General features: G+C 40.7%; 1 protein-coding gene across 3 annotated transcripts in view; it reads right to left on the bottom strand.

Moving 5' to 3' along the window:
* LOC124595935 (NADH dehydrogenase (ubiquinone) complex I, assembly factor 6) overlaps positions 1 to 24,170 on the bottom strand; it is a 92,466-nt gene that overhangs the window by 51,302 nt on the left and 16,994 nt on the right. For all 3 annotated transcript variants that reach the window (XR_006978263.1, XM_047134854.1, XM_047134855.1), the window contains exon 3: positions 16,353 to 16,509. Coding sequence is in view for 2 of the 3 variants with exons in the window: in XM_047134854.1 (XP_046990810.1) it covers positions 16,353 to 16,509 (157 nt within the window). In the remaining variant the exon portion in view is untranslated. The remainder of the gene's footprint in view (positions 1 to 16,352; positions 16,510 to 24,170) is intronic.

A 24,170-nucleotide genomic window follows, 5' to 3' on the forward strand; every position in this document is an offset into this window, starting at 1 on the left:
TTGCTAAAATGGGCCAAATAAATTGCAGATGCAGAGCAAATGCACAGAATTTAAACCAAAGGCCTATAGCACTGCAAATACTGGGAGGTTATATTTAAACTTTCTCTATTTAACACATTACAACACAGAAACTAATTACTGTACGAGTACCAAACTTGGTAGCATTAATGTCCAAAGTATGGGGAGCACGATTTCTATGCATCACAGCACCACTGCCCAGTTCAAAGTATGGCTACCAGGTGCTGTGATCATTGTGATCATAGTTTCACACACCTGACCAGTTGCAGTGCCCTTGTTGATGTGTCAATATGACCTTGGACAAAAGGAGCAGGGCATTATTGGTGAAGCTCTATTATCAAACAACATTAATGCTGCAGCTGCACTTTGAGAATACCACCAACTGAAAGGATTACGGAAGGGTCATCTTTCTCCACCTACTGTGAGGAGCATGATGAAGTTCGAATCAACTGGAGAACTGGGCGTTGCTCTGGGAAGAGGCTGATGACCAGTTGCACCACAGGTGGTTGATGAAATTGCTGTTGCTATGGCAGACAACACTGCACGCAATTCCCAATCATCAGACAGTGTGCGTGCTGTGTCAAACAGTTGAACAGTCCATGGTCGAGTGCATAGAATGTGCTTCGAACCCTTCTCAAATGGTATCCATACGAGATCCATATTGTACAGCAGCTTGCACCACAGGACACACAATGGCGTATTGTTGTTTTCGTGCAAGATTGGGCCCCACTTCACATCATTCATTCATGAAGTTCACCTGCTTCTCTGAAACACATTTGGAAATGATCAAATCATCAGCCAATCATTCCCAATTGCTTGGCCGGCACAATCATCTGATCTCACTCCTTGTGATTTCTGGTTTTGGGGCTACCTGAAGAACAGGGATTACCAGAGGATCATTCACAGATGTGCTGCTCTGAAGTGCAGCATATCAAAAGAGGTAGTCAGAATACCTACAGACATGCTTCGTTCTTCTGAGCAGAATGCAATTCCGCACTTGTAGACTCTTCTGGACACTGATGGGCTGCATACTGAGCCCTTTTTGTAGCAGTAATGGTACCAGTACCAGTACGATTTACCGCAGCAGCACATTAGAAGTGTTTCAATTGAATTTATTCTGCATTATTTCTCTTCTGTATGTCCTTGACATTAATGCTACCAAGTTTGGTACTTGTACAGTAATTAGTTTCAGTGTTATTTGTGTTAAATAAGGAAAGTTTACTTATAACCACTTGGTACAACTCTCAGTACAAAGAAAATCAATAGTCCACTCTAAAAACATATCTCAATGTTTAACTTCTACTTAATAAAATAAGCAAATTTAAAATTCTAATGCATAATGAACTCAGAGATAAGCCACCCACTTCCACATCAGAATACTGGCTTACATCAGAGATAATTCAGTAGGTGTCACTACCAAATTTCAAAGTAAATGAACAGTATTCTAAAACTGAGTGCAAACATAGGTGAGTAGCACAACTGTACCTAACCTCAATGAATTAATTGTTGAGAAATGTTTCAAGTTAATTATCATAAATAGTAGCAAATAAAATCCTGTAGTCACCATTATCTATCATTTTCCATGCTGGAATTTTAAGTAGTTCATAAATAAAATGGAGCTGTTCCTAAACAAAACAACAAACTGAAGTATGATATAGTAATCTTCAAGGGACTTCAACATCGATTGCTTCACGAAAAGTGGGAACAGGAGGGCACTTGTAAATCTCAGGAAAACAAACAATTGCCTAAAGAAACTAAACACACTCAGTAGAATAACACGCAACTCAATGGCAGCCTTTGACCACATTATTGCAAATGAGATGAAACACTCCTCAACTATGCAGTTCTGCAATGCAAGATTCAAAGATCATCTAACACAAATAGTAATGATCAATATAAATATGGTATACAGTGCCAAGTTACAGCACAAAAAAAATCATTGATAAGCTTTAAATCAGGAGAAAGTTAACTTTTTCAACAACCTGCTAAGTAGAGACAAGTGGACTAAAATGTATGGAGTATAAGATGTAAATGAAAAAATTACCATATTCATAGATACTTAAAGCCACTACTTCCACATTGCTTTTTCCCCAGAAAAATGTAACTACTAAGAGCAAGGCCAGTATCAATTGCTGTATCACAACAATTACAGAATCTCCTGCCTGTAAAAGAGAGCTTTAACACTTGCTAAAATAATGCACAACAGTGATTATCTAAACAATGCACCAAACAAAGTAAAAGCTATGTGTAAGTTTATAAAAGAGAAAAATGGCAAAAGATACGTTTCATTTTATTTACAGCAGTTTCAGTGGTCAGTTTTTTGGCTCTTATATTACACTACTGGCCATTAAAATTGCTACTCCACGAAGATGACGTGCTATAGACATGAAATTAAACCGACAGGAAGAAGATGCTGTGATGCGCAAATCATTAGCTTTTCAGAGCATTCACACAAGGTTGGCGCCAATGGCAACACCTGCCACGTGCTGACATGAGGAAAGTTTCCAACCGATTTGTCATACACTAACAGCAGTTGATCGGCGTGGCCTGGTGAAACATTGTTGTGATGCCTCATGTAAGGAGGACAAATGCGTACCATCACGTTTCCGACTTTGATAAAGGTCGGACTGTAGCCTATTGCGACATTGCTGCTCGCGTTGGTCAAGATCCAATGACTGTAGCAGAATATGAAATCAGTGGGTTCAGGAGGGTAATACGAAACACCGTGCTGGATCCCAACGGCCTTGTATCACTAGCAGTCGAGATGACAGGCATCTTATCCGCATGGCTGTAAAAGATCGTGCAACCATGTCTCGATCCCTGAGTCAACAGATGGGGACGTTTGCAAGACAACAACCATCTGCACGAACAGTTCAACGATGTTTACAGCAGCATGGACAATCAGCTCGGAGACCATGGCTGCGGTTACCCTTGACGCTGCATCACAGACAGGAGCGCGATGGTGTACTCAACAATGAACCTGGGTGCACGAATGGCAAAACGTCATTTTTTCGGATGAACCCAGGTCCTATTTACAGAATCACGATGGTCGCATCCGTGTTTGGCGACATCGCGGTGAACGCACATTGGAAGCGTGTATTCGTCATCGCCATACTGGCGTATCACCCGGTGTGATGGTATGGGGTGCCATTGGTTACACGTCTCGGTCACCTCTTGTTCGCATTGTCGGCACTTTGAACAGTGGCGTTACATTTCAGATGTGTTGCGACCTGTGTCTCTACCCTTCATTCAATCCCTGCGAAACCCTACATTTCAGCAGGATAATGCATGACCACATGTTGCAGGTCCTGTACGGATCTTTCTGGATACAGAAAATGTTTCACTGCTGCCCTGGCCAGCACATTCTCCAGATCTCTCACCAACTGAAAACGTCTGGTCAATGGTGGCCAAGCAACTGGCTCGTCACAATACACCAGTCACTACTCTTGATGAACTGTGCTTTCGTGTTGAAGCTGTATGGGCAGCTGTACCTGTACATGCCATCCAAGCTCTGTTTGACTCAATGCCCAGTCGTATCAACGCCGTTATTATGGCCAGAGGTGGTTGTTCTGGGTACTGATTTCTCAGGATCTATGCACCCAAATTGCGTGAAAATGTAATAACATGTCAGTTCTAGTATAATATATTTGTCCAATGAAAACCCATTTATCATCTGCATTTCTTCTTGGTGTAGCAATTTTAATGGCCAGTGTTGTAGTTTCTCACATTCTTCTACATACAGGCTTTTGATTTTTAGCACAATGCACTACACTGATACACAATATTTTCTCTTTTCCATGTTTTTATATGTTATATGTATATCCACAAAGTACAATGTGAATGTGGATGTATTAAGGGGGGATGTAATGGATTTTGATCCAAAAAAATTGATTTTTCAAAAATATTAATTTCTTGATTTACACAAATTAATCTATGTTGTGTGTGAATTTCATTGTGATAGCTGCTTTAAAAATGCATTTTAATTGTTAAACTGATTAGCTCTGCACTGACGGCTACTCCCACCTTTTTCAACATTTGGGAAACTGTTTGCTTCAGCAGAATTTTTGTCAGTGTGAAGGCTATTTTCTCTCGATATCTTTGGTTGACATCTACATCTCTGGCTGACATCTATCTACATCTCTGGCTGACATCTATCTACATCTCTGGCTGACATCTATCTACATCTCTGGCTGACATCTATCTACATCTCTGGCTGACATCTATCTACATCTCTGGCTGACATCTATCTACATCTCTGGCTGACATCTATCTACATCTCTGGCTGAAATCTTTCTTGGATATGGTTTATTTACGTTTTGACAATACTAACACACATTGGTAGGAGGAAGGTTGAATTGACAAACCTTTATGTGGAAGTCAAGATTTATGCATAATGGGTGGTGGGAAAACCGTGTTTAGGAAACAGAGGTTTCATGGGAAAATAGTTTACCAACCAAAAAAGAGGAAGCAGCTTGAAATGAAGAACACAATATCTCAGCGTCAGCATCAACACTTGGGACAGGAGAACTGCACAAGTGCGTGAATGATGTTGATATGGACTCCACTGGATTCAGAGTTATTGATTTAGAGCTTCTCTGGCAGGCTATAAAGTTTTCATGTTCATGTGTTAGCACTAAAAATACAGATTGCATGATTGTTGTTGAAGAAAGAAGAGTGCGAATAGCTTGATAATTTGTAATTCATGTGGCTATGAATTTTCATTTTCCTCCTCCATTAAAACTGACACTGGTACCTATGAAAGCAATTTTAGGTTAGCATATACTTCGAGATGCCTTGGATAGAGCAGGGAAGGAGGTAATTAATTGTGTGGTTTTCTGAACAAGCCTCCACCTTGTGCAAAGTTCGAAAAAATAAAGAAATGTCTGATGCTGTATGTGATACTTTAAAAGTTTCTATGAAGGGAGCAGAGGAGGAATTGGTGGAAATAAGAAAATAGATCCTGGAGTAGATATTCATTACAGTGAATCTCCTACAAATGCTACTGACCTGTGGGTGTCTGCAGATGGGACCTAGATGAAAAGGGGTCACACATCTCTGTATGGAGTTGCATCTATTATTGGTATTGACTCAGGTAAAGTTTTGGATGTAGAAATTATGTCTAAATACTGCCATCAGTGCGCAAAAAGGAAAATGTCCAACAGTGAAGACAGTGAGAAACTGTGACAAGAAAAGCATGTAGTAGCATGCTCTAAAAATTGTAATGGCTCAAGTAGGGGCATGGAGGCTGCTGCAGTTGTAAAGAAGTTCTCAGGATATGAGGACCAGTATGGTGTTAGATATACTAAATACCTTGGTCATGTGGGTTCCTCTTCATTCAAAGTTCTAACAGATAAAAATCCGTACAATACAACAATAGAAAAGTTGGAATGTGTTGGCCACACCCAAAAGAGGCTTGGTGGTAGGCTTCATCACTAGCTGAAAGAGAAGGAAGATGAAGTACTTGAGGATGGAAAACCACTAGGAAGAAAAGGCAGACTTACTCTGAAGGAAATTGATTCTCTTCAGTTATTTTATGGGAGAACTATCAGGAAAAACACACATAATTTAGAGGCAAAGAAGCTAATGTGTGGGCAATTTTCTTCCACAAACTATCCACTGACCAAACACCAAAGCACAACCTGTGTCCGAAAGACGATTGGTGTAAGTTCAACAACAGAAATGAGACGTACTCACATAGACACTCATTGCCAGAAGCTGTTATGAATGCAATTAAGCCCACATTCAGATTTATTGCAAACCCTGATTTATTGACGAAGTGCCTTCACGGAAAGACACAAAATGCAAATGAAAGCCTCAATAATTTAATTTGGATTACATGCTCCAAAAGGACATTCTGTGGACTTTAAGTACTGCAAATAAGGCCAGGCAGATTCAAACAGGAGAGAAGAGAAACCTGGAGGATGAGGAGTACCAGTATGGAGGATTTTAAAACTGAGGTAAGCTTATTACATGTAGAAGTATGAGAAGAAAATCTTTGAACCTCATTTTCTCTGTTTTCCATTTTTTACATTATTAGAAACCTTTTCTCAAAAAGTATGTATGTTAATGCTATGAAATTTTCAGGAACTGTTTGCAATGAGTTGCTGTCTCCCTGGAACTAAAAAATAAGAGATCCTGCTGTTACATTCTGATTTTTAGGTGATTTTATGTAGAAAAAAAGTTAATTTTGGATGTGCAAAATTAAATACTCTTTTAGTGATATAATTTTTACCATAAATTAATAACTGTAGTTCAGTGGTGTTATAACCTTCTCAGAACACAACAATTAAATTTTCAGACTAATTGCATGATTAGAATTTGAGTTATGGCTCTTTATAAAAAAAAAGACAATAAAATATTAAAAATTCAAATTTCTGGCAAAATTTTAATCCTGATTATTTTATTATATTTTTCTGTTAAAACACAGCTCTTTTGGTTTCACATGCAAAATTTTAGATCTCCACATTAATAAATATAGGTGTAACGAATTTTTAACTAAATGTTTACATTTTCCATTGCATCCCTCCCTAAAACATGTAAATGAGAAAGTATTGTTTATCAGTGCAGTGCATAGTGCTAAAAATTAAATACCTGTTTGTAGAAGAACACATGGAACTAAAGGTAAGAGCTGAAAAACTGGCCACTGAATGCTTGAAATAAAGCAAAATGCTGTTGGTCCAAATAAGAATTCATACAGTCACAAAAGACTGAATTACTCTCATGTTTCTTTCATACAATCTTAGTTCTGCAGTATCACTGTTTCTACTCAGTAAGTGAATATATCAATATGTATATTACAATGCACACTTTCACATAATTATTTGCTTTATGTGTATCCTATCTTAGTTTATATCACATCTTTAATTCTTGAAGTCTACATTATATACTTCACCATTTGACAAACAAAGAAATTAATACACATGACTTTCCAAGTATCTGTAACACAGCACACTATTGCAGATAAAAGGACCAATAAATAAATTTGACTTATTTATTTCCTTCTGAATGCACTATTGCAGTTTCAATTTTGGCAGCTTTTGTCAACTGATTCATTACTGCCCTTTTGAAATCAACTAATTTTACACAATAGTATTTGCGGAAAATGTTTGAGAACCTACACAATACTTTTTAATTTGGTGCTTTAGCAAACCAGATCTGTAAATGGCATTAATTCAATGATCCTGAATGGTAAAATAATGAATATAATGTTCAAACAATGGAAAATCCAGGATGGATTCCTTCTCTGGTATTGAATATAATGTTCTTTATATTTACAATGAAACTCCTATTATACAGTAACTTGCGGGAATGAATTTCATCAGTTCTTAAAAAATCACAGATGTGCTACAGGAACTATAAACATGTTAAAAATTTGAAATTTGCATCTGGGTACAAGGTGATGAGCCATTTTCTGATATGCTATGACCACAAATTATATGTCAAAACACACATTTTTGAGATCTTTCTTTGTACCCACCCAGAAAAAAGCAAACATTGATGAACATGGTGAATTAAACTGAAAACTGTGACGTATGGCGAAAGGCATTGGAATCTAATATGTGGGGGAGTGCATTTTCCATCTGCAGCCAGTGGCAGTGCAGCATATTTTGGTGAAGCGAAGGCAGTGACCTCTAGTGTATTGTTTGAATACTTTTTCTTGTTCATTGTGCTGTGCAGTTGATGTGGAGCATTCTGCAGTATTGTCAATGCATACTATTTGCACTTTGAACTTGTTGCTTGCTGTAGTGTAAACACAGCAGGTTTTGTAGAGGCATGTATATACACACAAGTTTGCTTCACATGTGGTACTTATTTATACCAATTAATATGAAATAAAATTAATCCTGGTGTGATTTCAGTGTTTCTCTGTCCCAGAAATGTTTTACATTTATAACAATCTGTCTGCTGTTACAACGAATTAAACACCATTGAGGAATGGAACAAAGATGAACAACTGTCCACTGAACACATCCTGTTAATTGTGGTGCTGCACATAGCAAATGGAGTAGCCTGTGTTGGCTGCAGTTGGTAGAGTCATGATACATTCTGGAACTGCTGTAAGTAAAATTAATGCATGGTTGTGAAGTGTGTAAGAGGTTTAACTATATAAATTAAACCTAAGTGGAAGCCATGGTCAGTCCATTTGCTATACACAATTACATCAGCCATTCTTTGGAACAAGTCACCAAGTAATATGTTGTTTCATTCTGTACGCTAGAAGCCACTGATTAGTGCGACATCACCATACAATACAGCTATTGGCTGCAGGTGGAAAACAAACATCCAAGTCATCGTAATCTGGCAGTTTTCACCATATTTCATTTTATGACACAATGTAGGCTGTAGATATTTGCTATTTCCGAGGTGATCATAAAATGAAAGAACCATCAAAACCAAGTGCTTTAAGATATAATTTGTGGCAGCCATGTGCTCAGAAATGGCTCAATTACCTCGTATATCATTAGCAAAAGTGATAGTCTTTTCAATTACATACCCTACAGTATTACAAAAGGCAAAACCCACTTTTTTTCCTAACAGGTCTACAATGTGATGTAAAATTTTGAAATTTCTTTCTTGTTTGTTTGCGACTTTGAGATTTGAATGTTATGAGTGTTGGTAAATTGCTCCCTAGGAGGAGGAGAATGAAATTCTCACACCAAATATTGATTTATAGCTCCTGTGTGTGTTGATACTTTATAATCCAGTGCTTTAGGAATTTCGAGTGTTTCGTAGGCTAAGGTCTGTAAACCTACTACATGTGTTAGTGTGGTGGGCTGACTGTGAGCCAGTAACAGCTAACTAGCTGGAAATAACTGTCTTTTCCTCTATTCTGACTGACTATAACCTTCGACACTCAGTGCCTGAATTTAAAAGGCTGATGATTGATGGTGCTGCCGAGTACAGTACATCAGAAATACACGCAAAAAGATGAGTCCGAGTTATAAGTGGCACAAGGAGAGATACTGGCTCAGTTCACAACACTTCATGTCAATTGACCTGTTTTTCCATTGCAACCTAGCAGTAGTTGTATCATAATTTCGCGATGAAGCTAAACGTTGCGAGTTGTGTTGGCAATGCCGATTGTGGATTATGTCAGCATTTCATCTTTCATGTCTCCCCTCTCCATAAAACTGGGGAATTTTTGGCATTGATCTTTAGGGTTTTAACAGCAGCTATGAATTTATGGTGTAGAATTGTGAAAAATGTAAATCGCAGAACATAAAATCAAAGTTCCATTGTACTACTACAAAATAAAATGAACTAATTTTGAAAGGACAATGATGGCTCACTTGATAATGACAAAGTCTAAACTGCAATAGTGTATCCAGATAACTAAAAGTCAAATGGTGAAAAAATTTTTTTTTTTTATTAACCATCTTATCGACCAACTAGGATCACGCTGACAACTTCAGTTCTTCTTCTTCCTTTGTTGTTGTTTCCTATTTTTCCAGTACTCCCTCATTTTCTCCCCATGAAGTCTCTTCCTTTCTTCTGTCCATGTTGTTCCTGATTTTTTTTATTTCTTCTGCGTTGAAAGCCTTCCAAATTTAGTATTTTATTTTTAAAATGGTTTCTTTCTGCTATTTCTGATTATTTGATGTTGTTTCTTTCTAGGTCTTTCCTTGCTTCTGTAATCCATGTTATTGTCGATTTCTTCTTCCAGAAATATAAGAGTATATACATATCTTGTTGTAAATATTTTTGGTCACACCATATGCTCTTTCCATTTTGTTAATTCTTACATCTATTACAGATTTTTCTAGTCTATTCTGTTGTATATTTTCTCGCAGATATTTAAATTTATATACTCACTCTACTTCACCTATTTGTGTTTCTATGAATTTTGGCACTTTTCTTTGTGTTTGTCATGAATTGTTTTTTCCGCTGAAATTTTGAGACCAGTTCTGTTTGCTATTTTTTCTACAACGTTTATTTGAATAACTGCTTCTGTCACGTTTTCTGAAAGAATTGCAAAATCATCCGCAAAAGCCAAGCAGTTCACCTTAATTCCATTTGTTTTCCTTCCTTGAGTTATTGGTTCAATCTTGTGAGTTTTTAACTCCGAATTCCAGATACTTACAATTTTTTCTAGAACACAATTAAACAGTAAAGGTGATAAACCATCACCTTGTCTAACACCAGTTTTTATTTCAAATGGCTGATGTATTTCTCCCATAAATTTGACTTTAGATGTTGTACTGTTAGTGTTTCAAGAATTATATTTGCTAATTTTGATTTAACACCAAAATCTCTAATGACCTTATCTATTGTTTCTCTGTCTATACAATCAAATGCTTTCTTGAAATCAATAAATGACACTATTATTGGTTTGGTGGTTAACATTCTATGGCAAATTATTGACTTTAACTTAAAAATTTGTTCTGCAAAGGATCTTCTTTTTTGAAAACCACCCTGATATTCTCCCAGTTGTTTGTCTAAAGTGTCTACCACTCTGTTCAGGAGAATGTTTGATAATATTTTGTATGCCACTGCAGAAGTGACACTCCTCTGTAATGATTGACATTTTGTTTGTCTCCCTTTTTATGTAGCAGGTGGATTAATGCTGTTTTTCATTCAACTGGAATCTTTTCAGTTTTCCAAATGTTCTCAAAAAGCAGCTGTAGATCCATTATGATTTTTGGTTCTGACCACTTCAATAATTCTGCTGTAATTCAGTCTTCACCACTTGCTTTATTGTTTTTGAGTGTTTTGATGGCTTCAGGAATTTTTAACTTTGTAGGTGGGAAATCTTCCTCTAGAATTTGAAGTGTCACTGGAAATTCTAATTTATCTGTGGGAACTGGACAGTTTAACAGCTTTTCAAAAAATTTTGCAAAAATTTCATAATTTTGTTATTTAATCCCATTTTGCCAGTTTCATGTTTGAAAAAAATACTCGCTCCCTGAAATCCTTTAAGTATGTGTTTAAAAGTTTGGTAAAAATTTCTAGTATTATTTTTGGTGAAATTTTCTTCTATTTCAATAAGCTGAGAATTTTCAAAGTTTCTTTTGATTTTCCAGATTATTTTTCATGCTTATTTTCTTTGTTGTCTGAATTGTTCAAAGTCTTCCTCTTTTTTCAAACACCTCATTTTCTCCATTTTTGAGCTCTTTGTATTAGTGCTTCTTCACATTCCTCATTCCACCATGTCGTCTTATTATTCTTGGCCAATCCTAAAGTTTTTTCTGCTGCTTGAGTTATATGCATCTGGAGTTCACGCCACTCACCTTCTTTACTTGCTTCAATTTCTTCTCTATATTTTTCTATATTTCTTTTTGTAATATTAGCTTTAGTGGTGTTGTATCTGATCACTTTCTTGGTCGCCTTTCTAGTTTTAGATGGGAGAAATTTTATTTTAATCTTAGGGATATAATGATCTGAATCGAATTCCCCATTTCTGACTGTTTTAACATTCATTATTTCCATGATACAACTTTTCGATATACCTACGTGATCCAGTTGAAATTCTCCTAGGTTCGGATTTGGATGTCTCCGAGTTCTGGCTTTTCTTGGTAGTTTGCAGAAATGTGTGGACACGAGTTTTAACTGAAACATTTTACGCATATTGATCAGTCTTTCACCATTTCTGTTTGTTCTTGAGTGCACTGGATATTCCTACAATAGTCCTAAATTTCTTTTCCCTCCCAATTTGTGCAGTGAAGTCACCAAGAAGTATTTTAATGTTCTTTTTAGGTATGATAAAAATTTCACATTCTGAAAGATCCCAGAACTGATTTACTTTCTCCAGATTTCTTCTGTTGTCAGCATTTATAGGTGCATGTCAGTTTATGAGCGTGCAACTTTTATTGAAAACATTATCATTTAGATGCTTTTTAATCCATGCTGGAACAAGTGAACTCGGCGGCTGTTAGTGATTGGTGATGAATACCCAATCAGCCACAGATACTTTTAAAATGCTTTATATCAATTCCATAAACGGTTTTGGGCTATCATGTCCATCTTCAGATGGACAATGTTTCAGATCACATTAAAATTTTCAACAACGGCATGTTGTCTGCTCCTGCTCTGGACAAGAATATTTGGATATTTAACACCACTTTCTATGTTGTTTCAACAGCAAAAAAGTTGCTAATGATTCTGCATTATTCTAAATCAATGCAAGTTCATTAAATTTACATGCTAATGTAAAATAGTACCTTACATCTTCAGATATTTCTAGGATTCTTTAATTTTGAACAGTAGTCCATACCACAGAAGGTAAAGCGTATTACAAGAACTGTCCAGTTAAGTGTAAGGGTAGTTTGTGGGTAATAGGCTCCTATGTAAAAGATACCAACCATTTCTTCCACCAACTCTCCACAGTTCCTGTTCCTTTACCACATGGTGCCGTCCTCACGACTACTGATGCCACCTCCATATGCACTAACATCCATAATGCCCATGACCTTGCCACTACCGAACGCTACCTTTCCCAGTGCCCAACAGATTCCAGCCTACAACATCACTCCTGGTCACCATGACAAACCATATCCTCACTCACCATTACTTCTCTTTTGAGGGCATCACCTATTAAGAAATCCAGGGCACAGCAATGGGCACCTACATGGCACCATCCTATGCCAACCTATTCATGGGTCATCTAGAGGAATCCTTCCTAACCACCCAGAACCCAAACCCCTCACCTGATTGAGATTTGCTGATGACACCTTTGTGATCTGGATCAAGGGTGAGAAGACTCTATCCACTTTCTTCCAGAACCTCAACACCTTTTGCCCCATTCACCTCACCTGGTCCTCTTCAACCCAAAGAGCCACCTTCCTTGATACTGGGCCCCACCTCAAAGATGGCTACCTCATTACCACTGTCTACATCAAATCTCCCAGCCACCAGCAATGCCTCCACTTTGACAGCTGCCACCCATTCCATACCAAGAAGTCCCTTCCATACAGCTTAGCCACTGTGGCCATCACATCTGTAGTGATGAGCAGTCCCTCTTGAAATATACCAAGGGTCTCATTCAGGCCTCCACAGACCACGATTACCCTCATCACATTGTACAGAAAGATATCTCCTGCACCTTATATTTCCAGTCATCTAACACCTCCCGAAGTCCCATTGTACGGCCACAGAGAAGCATTTCCCTAGTGAACCAGTACCACCCAGGACTGGAGCAACTGAATCACATTCTCCTTCACGGTTTCGGTTACCTCTCAAAGCGCCCTGAAATGAAAAATTTCCTACCCACTATCTTTCCGAGCCCTCCATGCTCCAAACCTACACACTACCCTAGTCAATCTCTACACAAACCCTGCTCCCAACTTCTTACCTCATGGCCCGTATCCCTGCAATAGACCAAGATGCATAGACCGGTCCCATACATCCTTGCACTACCACCTACTCCAGTCACGTCACAAACACATCTATCCCATCAAAGGCAGGGCTGCCTGTGAAACCCGTCATGTGATTTACAAGCTAAGCTGCAACCATTGTGCTGTGTTCTATGTGGGCATGATAACAGACAAGCTTTCTGTCCACACGAATGGTCACCAACAAACTGTGGCCAAAAAAGAACTGGACCACCCAGTTGCTGAGCACCCTGCCCAACACAACATTGTTCATCACAGCCTGTGCCATCTGGATCATTCGTTCCCACACAAGCTCTTCTGAATTGCACAAGTGGGAACTCTCCCTGCAATATATCCTAAGTTCCTATAAGCCTCCTGGCCTCAGCCTTCATTAGTCATTGTCCTACAACCACCTATCCCTTCCCTCTTCCCACTCCAGCACTTCGCAGCACACCCAGTCTTTTTCTTTCTCTCCTTCTCCACAGCACTCCTCCTACCCCTGCTCTCCATCTAACCTCCTAACTGCACCTAGCTGCCCTAACCTATTCTCCACCTTATACTGGCATCCTCCTACAAGCAGCACTTTACCATTCCCCCATCTCTACCCTGCTATCCCTCCCTCACCTCCTCCTTACCCTCCACCACCCAGATTGCTTATCCTATCATGCACTGCTGCCTACAGTACGGCCTCGGCAGCAAGAGACTGTGTTCATGTGTGTGTGAATTGCGTTTGCACAAGTGTTTTTTGTGTATATTATCTAATTCGGACGAAGGCCTTTCTGATCCAAAGCTTATTTGCTTGACCATCTTTTTGTTGTGCCTATCTGTCACTGAACATCTCCGCTATATGGTAAGTAGCAGTCTATCCTTTTCATAATATTTTCGAATTTCAAAATTTTGTTTTTTGGTTTCACTGATCATCCAGTCGCCCCACATTGCCATGCCTCAAACAGTGTAGGAAAGCCATTGGACTCCAAAACAGTCATCTTGGAATGGATAAATACAGGTCCTGTATGGTTTCCAAGGGTATATTCTAACATTTTTCCGTCAAAATAGTGACAAGTTCAGCTAAGGATGTGGAATTGGACAGTGATCACCCGCCCTTCTCTCCAAGAAAGTAGACCACAGAGATTCAATAATCCTGAGATCTGTTGACTGCAGTGGCCAGGGAAGATGCAACAATTCATCCTCATGCTCACAAAACCAGTCCTGGACTATGCAAGCTGTGTGAACAGGGACCCTGTCATCTTGGAATACAGCATCATCATTCGGGAACAAACACTGTACCATGGGATGGACCTGATCAGTCAAAATAGTCGCATAATTCTTGGCAGTAAAGCGACCTCACATAGTGATCAAGAGGCCCATGTAACACCATGATATAGCTGTTGAGATCACTACTAAACCTCCACCACGTTTTACTCTTGGGTCATAAACTCACAGCGTGAAACAAAATTCAGCATAGTCCAGGTCTTATGGAGCTCCCTTTGTGTTGTTTTCCTGCTGATAGGCTTCATGAGTACAACATTCAGTTCTGCAGTGACTTTTTGCAGCTGTAGTCCTCTTATTTTTTGACACAATCCTCTTCAATGACCATCTGTCACAATCACTCAGAATACACTTCTGTCCATGTTGTGACTTAGTGGATGATGTTTTTCCACATTCCCTATATGCGGTATTAATCTTCAATTTTGTGCCTCTTGAAACACCAAACACTTCGGCTACCTTAGTTATGGAAGTGCCCACCATATGAACACTAACAATTTGCACACAGTCAAATTCATTTCAATCCAACATAATGCACTCAGAACACAGAATACTGTTCTGATCAATACTGACACTTGCAACATATTAAGGACATTGACAGGTGCCGTTCATGGTCAAACACAGCAGCACAACCTGCAGGCTTGGATAGCACCTGCATTTATGTTCAAGCTTGCATTTCTCATGGTGTTTCCAATCTTTGTCCAAACCTCTCTCTCTCTCTCTCTCTCTCTCTCTCTCTCTCTCTCTCTCTCTCTCTCTCTCTCTCTCTCTCACACACACACACACACACACACACACACACACACACACACACACACACACACAAATCATAGCATTTCACGTATAGTATGTAGAAGTGACATAATGATGTAAGGCACCATAGACCTATAACGGGAAGTCCTGCTTGGAATGAAAACAATTACTGACAGCACATATCATCACTATCTTAAAGAAAACATGATGAATAAAGGACATAAATATTATGAAGCTGTAACTAGTGCTGAATTTTTGAAGTTTCTTTCTTCATGAATGCAAAGAGTGAATTACAAAAATTTCTACTGAATGTAGACTAGACATTTCAAAAGTAAAAATGGGTGCAAAAAAAATTTATTGCTTGTTCCATAAAATCTTAAGGAACACTAGCTCTAACCTAGTTAACTATAATGGGAACATATTTCTAGTTTTTCTCAATAGCAAGAGAGTTATACATATCTCATTTAGTTAGGTGCAGCTTGATGACAGACACAGAACTGAAATTAGCACATTATAGAGCCTGTGAAAATATCTTACTTAATGTGCTCCTTACACTCAGTGCTTTCCTGCTACTAAATGGCATAGTATCAATGTAACATTATGTGATAGGCTAATATTCTGCCCAGTTAGTAGTTGAATTCAGTGACAAACCTGAGAAGAATACAAAAGTGTCCCCCTTTAAATAACAGAATTTAACTGAAAACATTTGAGACAGAAAAGACATCTAATATGTGCACTACAACCAAATTTCAAATGGGTATTCAGCTCGTGCACTTAATTTATTTAACAGTTCTGAACACAGCAATGAACTTCCACAAACAGTCTGTTACAGGAAATAGGAACTTTCTATTGAATGGACAAGTTTTCAGTGTATTTCAGTGTAACACTAGGCAAATTAATTTGGAAGAAATGAATTTATTTTAATAAGATGAAATTTATCTTCAATGTTGGGTCTCACTCATTGTTGGCATTGAAGTTGAGATAATTTTTTTTAACACACATGCCTACCCAGTGCTTCCAGAAGCATATAGTATACTGGAGATGTTGACTCTTCTGCATATGACTCCATTTCATCAAGACTCAGAAATGAAGTAGAAAAATGGTTGGAGCGTGCCAATATGAGCCGTTTCAGGTGCCTTTTAGATAATGTATGCCTCTTGATAGCCTACAACAAAAGTTTTCCTGAATTAAAATGTTGTACATAAATTTTCTTTCACATTCGCTGTGTAATATAAAGAAAGGAAGATCATAGTTTAATGCCCTGTCAACAACATAGTTATTAGAGATGAAGCCCAAGCTTGCACTGGAATGGATGGGGAAGCAAACTGGCAGTGTTTGTTTCAAAGGAAACATCCCAGAATTTGTCTTCGGCAATTTAAGGGAACCATGTAACCTAAACCTTAAAGGCCAGATAGGTTTTTGAGCCCCTATTCTCTCAAATGTACATACAGTGTCTTACCACATTGCCATCTAGCTTTGCCAAAAAGATATTAACTAAAATGTGAATTATGGACACTAGAATAAAGAACAAAATGTGCCAAAGCATCAATATAAAAATTTGTTAATGAAGTCAGTTGGGCACTTGAAACAGTCTCAGTTTAAATCTAATACCGTTAGAGATTAAAACAGTCTCAAAAAAAATCTGTATTAATCTTTTATGTAAAAGCAGTTACAATGGTTTCAAATACGGTGTCTTTAATCTCACATCTGTCATAGAACTACACGGGTGGAAAAAAGAAATTAAGAATGTCATGGTTTACAAGCAATACAATGAATAAAAATAAGCATTCCCTGTTTCCTATACGTGATCTTTCCAATCTTATATGAAGGTTATGACTTGGAAGATGTATACACAATATGGACAGCATTTACTGTTTGATAAACTGACAATTTCTTTTCAAAATCAAACAGCCTAAACTTTTATCACAGAGTTATTATGGAAACAGAGCAATGAAAGTGTTGGTAGAGGCAGAAAAAGTCAAACTAGGCAGGTTTTTGTGGCCAGTATTTGCATTCTTTGTGATTTTTGTTTGGTGAAACAAGCTCAGAAAGTCTAACTGTTATACATATTATCATAATAGTGCAAAAGGGGAACATGGATAAATATTGGAGGGTGTGTCCGAATCTTCTCTGGGTGTTGTACAAGTTTGTAGATGGTTTAGGGGCAAGTGTGTGGTGTGGAAAAGCTCCAGACAAACCACCAGTGACCATACAACAGTTCTTCATTAACTTATTCAGCTCAAACAGTCTTAAGTGTGCTCTGTTTTCTGCCAAGGTCAGGTACTCCTTCGTAACATTCAGTGTCGTAACTACAGGTGATGGTTTATGGTGAATGGAGTGCATGCCTGCCTGGGAGGCACAGTGCTGAGCTGGTGTTTCAAGTATGCCACCTGAGGTAATATGACACGGCCATGCTTCATTCACAGACAGCCACATTCTTCTCTACTGCAGAAGGTCTCGGTGTCGCAGCAGCATGGTGATGGCATTGCCCAGAGTCAAAGTCTGGACCAATGCTGAAGAGCAGGGATGCCTGTCCAAGCTGGGCCAGATAGTAGTCCCGGTGGCACAGATAAGGCAACGGGTTCAACTGACACAGGCTGGGCATCACATACTGCACCGCTGGTCGAACAATGAAGAGCTGATTCAATTGCAGTTAAATACTGCTGTTTCCTCCTGATTTCACGGTAACATCAGTGTTTTGGGTCATGTAAATTGTTCAGCGCTGGGCAACAACCCTGTTGTTGTAATCAGCTACAATAACTTCTGCAGGCTAGCATGGTGTAGTCTGTCAACACATTGGAATTGTTAAGCTGCTGAGCACGCATTCCACTTGTCAATGCCTGACTTTGTCATGACCAGATTCTGACTTGGCAATGCACTACTGGTTCCAAGTCTCATTTAATAACTTTTAACCTTTACAATAATGTTATCAGACCAATGGCCAAGATCACAGAGTTCACTAATTTGTTTGTGAAGCTTGTGGTGGAGAAGAGTTTATGCTGTTTATTTTATTTAGCATTAAAGCCCACAACTTGTCCAGTTTCAATCCTCCTCCTTTTCTATTACATTATCTTTGTGTTTTCAGATTTCTAAGGTCTCTCTGTACATCCTAGCATAGTAATTAATTTGAACGGGGAAAAATGACCTACGGTTAAATTATTGTTCTATACCTTCCTTTCATGACCCCTTTTAAGTGGATGTGTTTCTAGGACTGTAGTGTTTTTACAACATTCCAGAGCCCTTTGGAATGTTTGTAGTTTTTTAGGAATTCAGTGTACCTGCTTGATTTGCCTAGTTAAACTGTGCGGCCAATCTGTACTTTTGCATCTTACTTTGTAGTGTTTCCCTCTGACTGCTGAACATTTGTCTGGGGATCAATGGCACAAAATGTGGACACAGTTTTCAAATTGCAGAAAATGGCTGTAAAAATATTAACTAAATGCACTAGTCGGGTTCATTGCAAAAAACTGGATATCCTTACCATACCTAGTGAGTACATCTCCCAAGCTACTGTTAAAACATTACTATGTATTTCACTAACAAATCTATAAATAAACTTGTTTCACTAGCAGGTCTATACATAATCAATGAATAAAAGCCAGATTAGATTTACTGTACCAAGGAAAACAAACAAAAAATTCAAAACAGCATTTTGTATCAGGGAATAACACTTTATTACAAATAGCTCAAGGACACGTCCTGGAGTCATCAGCAGGTATCCAGTATGGAATGATGCGGTACAAAAATGTGTTCGATATTGTAAGTTATTTGCAAATCACGTGCAATCAAAAGAATATTGTACAATAGGGACCAACCAAATACAGTGCAGTTGTTAAGACACTGACCTTATATTCAGGTAGATGGAGTTTGGACTGTTGGTTGGTTGATTGCGTGGTTTAAAAGAGGGGGAAGGGACCAAACTAAGAGGTCATTGGTCCCTTGTTCCTAATAAAACAATGCCACAAGTGTGAGAATAAAACGGACGAGACATATAACACAAAACAGAACGAAAGGAAAAACCACAATAACGAAGGAAAGGCAACAAACACTAAAAGGAACAAAAGAGGACAAGAAAACAGCAGAGAGGCACTAAAAACAGAAGACGCAGAAGAAGCAGATTACAGTGGCTGGCCGACAATGAGAATAAAAAGGGAAAGCCAGCCACTCTGCAACATATTACCACTTCCACCCTAAAAGCACTAGGGTTGAGGACACAGAGGGACAAAGGACATGCGCTAAAACCTACAGAGAAGTATAAAACCCACTCTCACAGATAAAACATAAAACTAAAGCTGCTGCTGAGACATCATTGCCCAGCACCAAAGGTAGGGAGCTGGGAAAGTTAAAGGTCCGCCGAAGAGCGGCTAAAAGTGAGCAGTCCAGCAAGAGGTGGACAACTGACATTTGGGAGCCACAGGAACACAGAGGAAGGTCCTCGCGATGGAGTAGGTAACCATGCATTAGCCTTCTATGGCCAATGCGGAGCCAGCAGAGGACAACTGATTCCCTGTGAGAGACCGCATGGAAGACTTCCACACATTTGTCGTCGTCTTAATGACTCGCAGTTTGTTGTGTGTACTGTTACGCCATTCTGTCTCCCAAAGCCTGACAACCCTGCGGTGTAAGACAGAACGCAGATCAGCTTCGGAGATGCCCATCTCCGAAAGCGGTTTCAACGTCACCTGTTTGGCCAGCCTGTCGGCAAGTTCATTGCCTGGGATTCCTGTGTGTCCTGGGGTCCACACAAACGCCACTGAATGATGGGACTGTTCCAGGGCATAGATGGACTCCTGGATGGACGCTACCAGAGGATGCCGAGGGTAGCACTGGTCGATAGTTTGTAGGCTGCTCAATGAGTCAGTAAACAGGAAAAATAACGCGTCAGGGAATGAGAAGATGTGCTCAAGAGCACAAGATATGGCCGCCAGCTCTGCAGTGAAAACACTGTAGCCATCTGCAAGGAGTACAAAATGCAGAAGTCGTCTGCATACAGAGAAGGTGAGGTGGAGGGCCCAACAGCTGCTGCTAGACCATTAATGGCCACTAGAAATAAATAGATACTCAATACAGAGCCCTGCGGGACTCCATTCTCTTGGATATGGATGGAACTATGGGAGGCACCAACTTGGACATGGAAAGTATGGGGCGACAGGAAGTTTTGGATAAAAATTGGGAGCAGGCCCTGGAGACCCCACTCATACAATGTGGCAAGGATTTTATGTCGCCAGGTCATGTCGTATGCTTTACATAAGTCAAAAAAGACAGCAACCAGGTGTTGGCGTCTGGAAAAGGCTGTTCGGATGGCAGACTCGAGGGACACAAGCTTATCAGTGGTAGAACGATCCTGCAGAAGCAGCCCTGACATGGAGCTAGTAGGCCAAGTGACTCCAGGACCCAACCCAACCACCGACACACCATACAGTCGAGCAGCTTACAACGAATGTTGGTGAGGCTGATGGGCCAATAGCTATCCACATCAAGCGGATTTTTACCAGGTTTGAGCACCGGAATGGTGGTGCTCTCCCGCCACTGCGATGGAAAGACACCATCACACTAGATCTGGTTGAAGATGATGAGGATATGTCGCTTGTAGTCAGATGAGAGATGTTTAATCATCTGGCTGTGGATCCAATCAGGCCCAGGAACTGTGTCAGGGCAACGTGCAAGGACACTGAGGAGCTCCCACTCTGTAAATGGCGTGTTATGGGATTCACTGTGGCATGTAGTGAATGAAAGGACTTTCCCTTCCAGCCGTCGTTTAAGAGTGCGAAAGGCTTGAGGTAATTCTCTGACACAGATGCTCGAGCAAAGCCCTCGGCAACCGCGTTTGCGTCGGTAGATAACACGCCATTTATGATAACACCAGGAACACATGTTGGGGTTTGGTACCTGAATAGACGTTTGATCTTTACCCAGACTTGGGAAAGTTACAAATGACACCCTGTGCTTCAGTCATTTGACAAGTTGGCGAACGTTCAAAGGCTATAGGTGCTCCAAGGAAGGGTGCCACTTATGCTGCTATAGAGCTCACTGACGCTCCTTATTTGCTTCAGCAACTTCCGGTGACCACCAAGGGACTGCCTTACACCAGGGGCACCCTAAAGAGCGAGAGATCATGTTTTCTGACACAGAAACAACTGTTGTTGTTACCTGCTCAACCATGATATCGATGTTACCATGTGGAGATTCAATGGTGGCAGCAGAGGCAAAAGTTTCTCAGTCCACCTTGTTTAAAGCCCATGTGAGCAGGTGTCCATGGGCCTGACGCTGGGGCAGTGACAGGAAGATGGCGAAATGGTCACTACCACACAGGTCGTCGTGCTCTCCGGTGAATACATGGGAGAAGTCCTGGACTGTAAATTGATAAATCAATGGCCGAATAGCTACCACGAGCCACACTGAAATGTGTGGTAGCCCAGAATTTAAGAGGCAGAGGTCGAACTGAGACAGTAAAGTTTCGACATCTTTGGCTCGGCCAGTAAGCACGGTGCCACCTCACAAGGGGTTATGGGCATTAAAATCTCCCAAAAGTAGGAAAGGTTTATGGAGTTGATCAATCAGTGCAGCTAATACATTCAGGGGTACTACACCACCTGGAGGAAGATATACATTCAAGGGTACTACACCATCTGGAGGAAGGTATATATTGCGGACAGTTATTTCCTGTGTCATCTTTATTCTGACAGCCCACAGCTTCAAGAGGGGTTTGAAGGGGCACAGTGTCACTATAGACTGAGTTATAACATAAATGCAAACTCCGCCTGACACTCGATTATAGTTGCTATAATTCCTGTAATAGTCGCAGAGGGCAGGGGTCGGCATTGCCGGGAAACAGGTTTCCTGAAGGGCAATGCAGAGAGCAGGTGTAAAGCTTAACAGTTGCTGTAGCTCAGCCAGGTGGTGGAAAAAACCCCTGCAATTCCAGAGGAGTATGATGTCTTCGTGAGACTGGGAAGGCATGGAACATTCAATGAGGCAGTTTACGCCCCAGAGTCACCTGCTGCCACTGACTTTTTTGCCTGAGCAGTTTATATCCATCGTGTCTGAGGGTCTGGTGAGATCTAGGTCCTCAGCGGACACCAGAATCTCCACCCCCATCCTCAGACGCAGAGGTTGTAGGTAGCGGTGGTGTGGGTTCAAAAATGGCTCTGAGCACTATGGAACTTAACTGCCGAGATCATCAGTCCCCTAGAACTTAGAACTACTTAAACCTAACTAACCTAAGAACATCGCACACAACCATGCCCGGGGCAGGATTTGACCTGCGACCGTAGTGGGCGCGCGGTCCCAGACTGTAGCGCCTAGAACCGCTCGGCCACTCCGGCCGGCGGTGGAGTGGGTGCCACTGCAATTTCCTTGGTCTTAGGGGTCTTCTTTTTGGATTTCTCTCGCTGCTCCTTGGGTTTCCCTGGCTGGAAGGACTTCACTGGGTCAGTCTCTGGGACTGAGGATGAGTGTGAAGTCCTGTAACCGGCTGCTTTTGAGTTCTTCAGCCATTGGTGGGCGTCATCTTTCCCACAAGCAGAAACCTGGGAAGGGAGAGACCCAACGAACCCCCTCCTAGCGAGAGAAGCCAAAGAAGACTTATGCTTCTCCAGCTTAGAAGTGGGGATGGACGTCCCCAATGGTTGGGGAGGGGGGGATGTGTTGTTCCTGAAGTAGGTGGTGCAGGAGCAACAGGGAGGGAAATGCCCCCCACCATCAAGGGGGCAGGTGTAGTCTTCCAGCTCAGAGGTCACTGGGGTTGGCGGAGCTAATGGTACCAGAACTGTTGCAGTGGCAGTGTAAGACGATGTCATACATACAGGATGAAGGCATTAAAATTTTCTCTTAGCCTCAGTGTAGCTCAGTTGGTCCAGGTTACTTGTACTCCATGATTTTCCTTTCATTCTGGAGAATTCTGCAGTTTGGCGAGCAAGGCGAATGGTGCTCTCCGCAGTTGACATAAATAGGAGGCAGGGCACATGGAGTATTGGGATGTGATGGGCGTCCACAATCTCGACATGTGATGCTGGAAGTGCAGCGGGAAGACATATGGCCGAACTTCCAGCACTTAAAAGCACTGCAGCGGGGGAGGGATATAGGGCTTTACATCACAGCAGCAGACCATCACCTTGACCTTCTCAGGTAATGTATCACCCCTGAAGGCCAAGATGAAGGCACCGGTGGCAACCTGATTATCCCTCGGACCCCGGTGGACGTGCCGGGCAAAATGAACACCTCGCCGCTCTACACTGGCGTGCAGTTCATTGTCAGACTGCAAAAGAAGGTCCCTGTGAAATATGATACCGTGGACCAAATTTTAACTCTTATGGGGCATGATGGTTACAGAAACATTCCCCTGATGGCACAAATGAGTAACATCCGTGACTGAGCAGAGGATGCTGTTTTGACCAAGACTGATGCAGATCTCATTTTGGACAATCCCTCCAACCTCCCCAAACTTGTTCTCAAAATGTTCAACAAAAACTGAGGCTTCATCGTCATGAAAGATTCCCCATCAGCTCTTGAACATACAAGGTACCGGGGTGAATAAGATCTGCTGCCATCCTTAGCCTGACATTCCTTCCATGGTATGGTCAGGGAGAGGAACGATTTGGGGTCATACTTCTGTGCGGTGAATTGAGCTCGTGAACGCTTAGAGACTGCTGGTGTTTCACCACCTGAAAGAGAAGATGGACTACGCTTCATCGTGTGTCATCTGCCCTGATGCCACCCACTCTGACCACAGGCCCTCCCCACAGGCGCCACGCAGCCGCAGCAAAGGCCACCTGACAGGATGGCCATTGCCAGGAGTCCCGATGCCCCACCAGGGGTATGGGCATC

This window comes from Schistocerca americana, chromosome 2, assembly GCF_021461395.2.
Source record: "Schistocerca americana isolate TAMUIC-IGC-003095 chromosome 2, iqSchAmer2.1, whole genome shotgun sequence".
NCBI classification, from domain to species: Eukaryota; Metazoa; Arthropoda; class Insecta; order Orthoptera; family Acrididae; genus Schistocerca; species Schistocerca americana.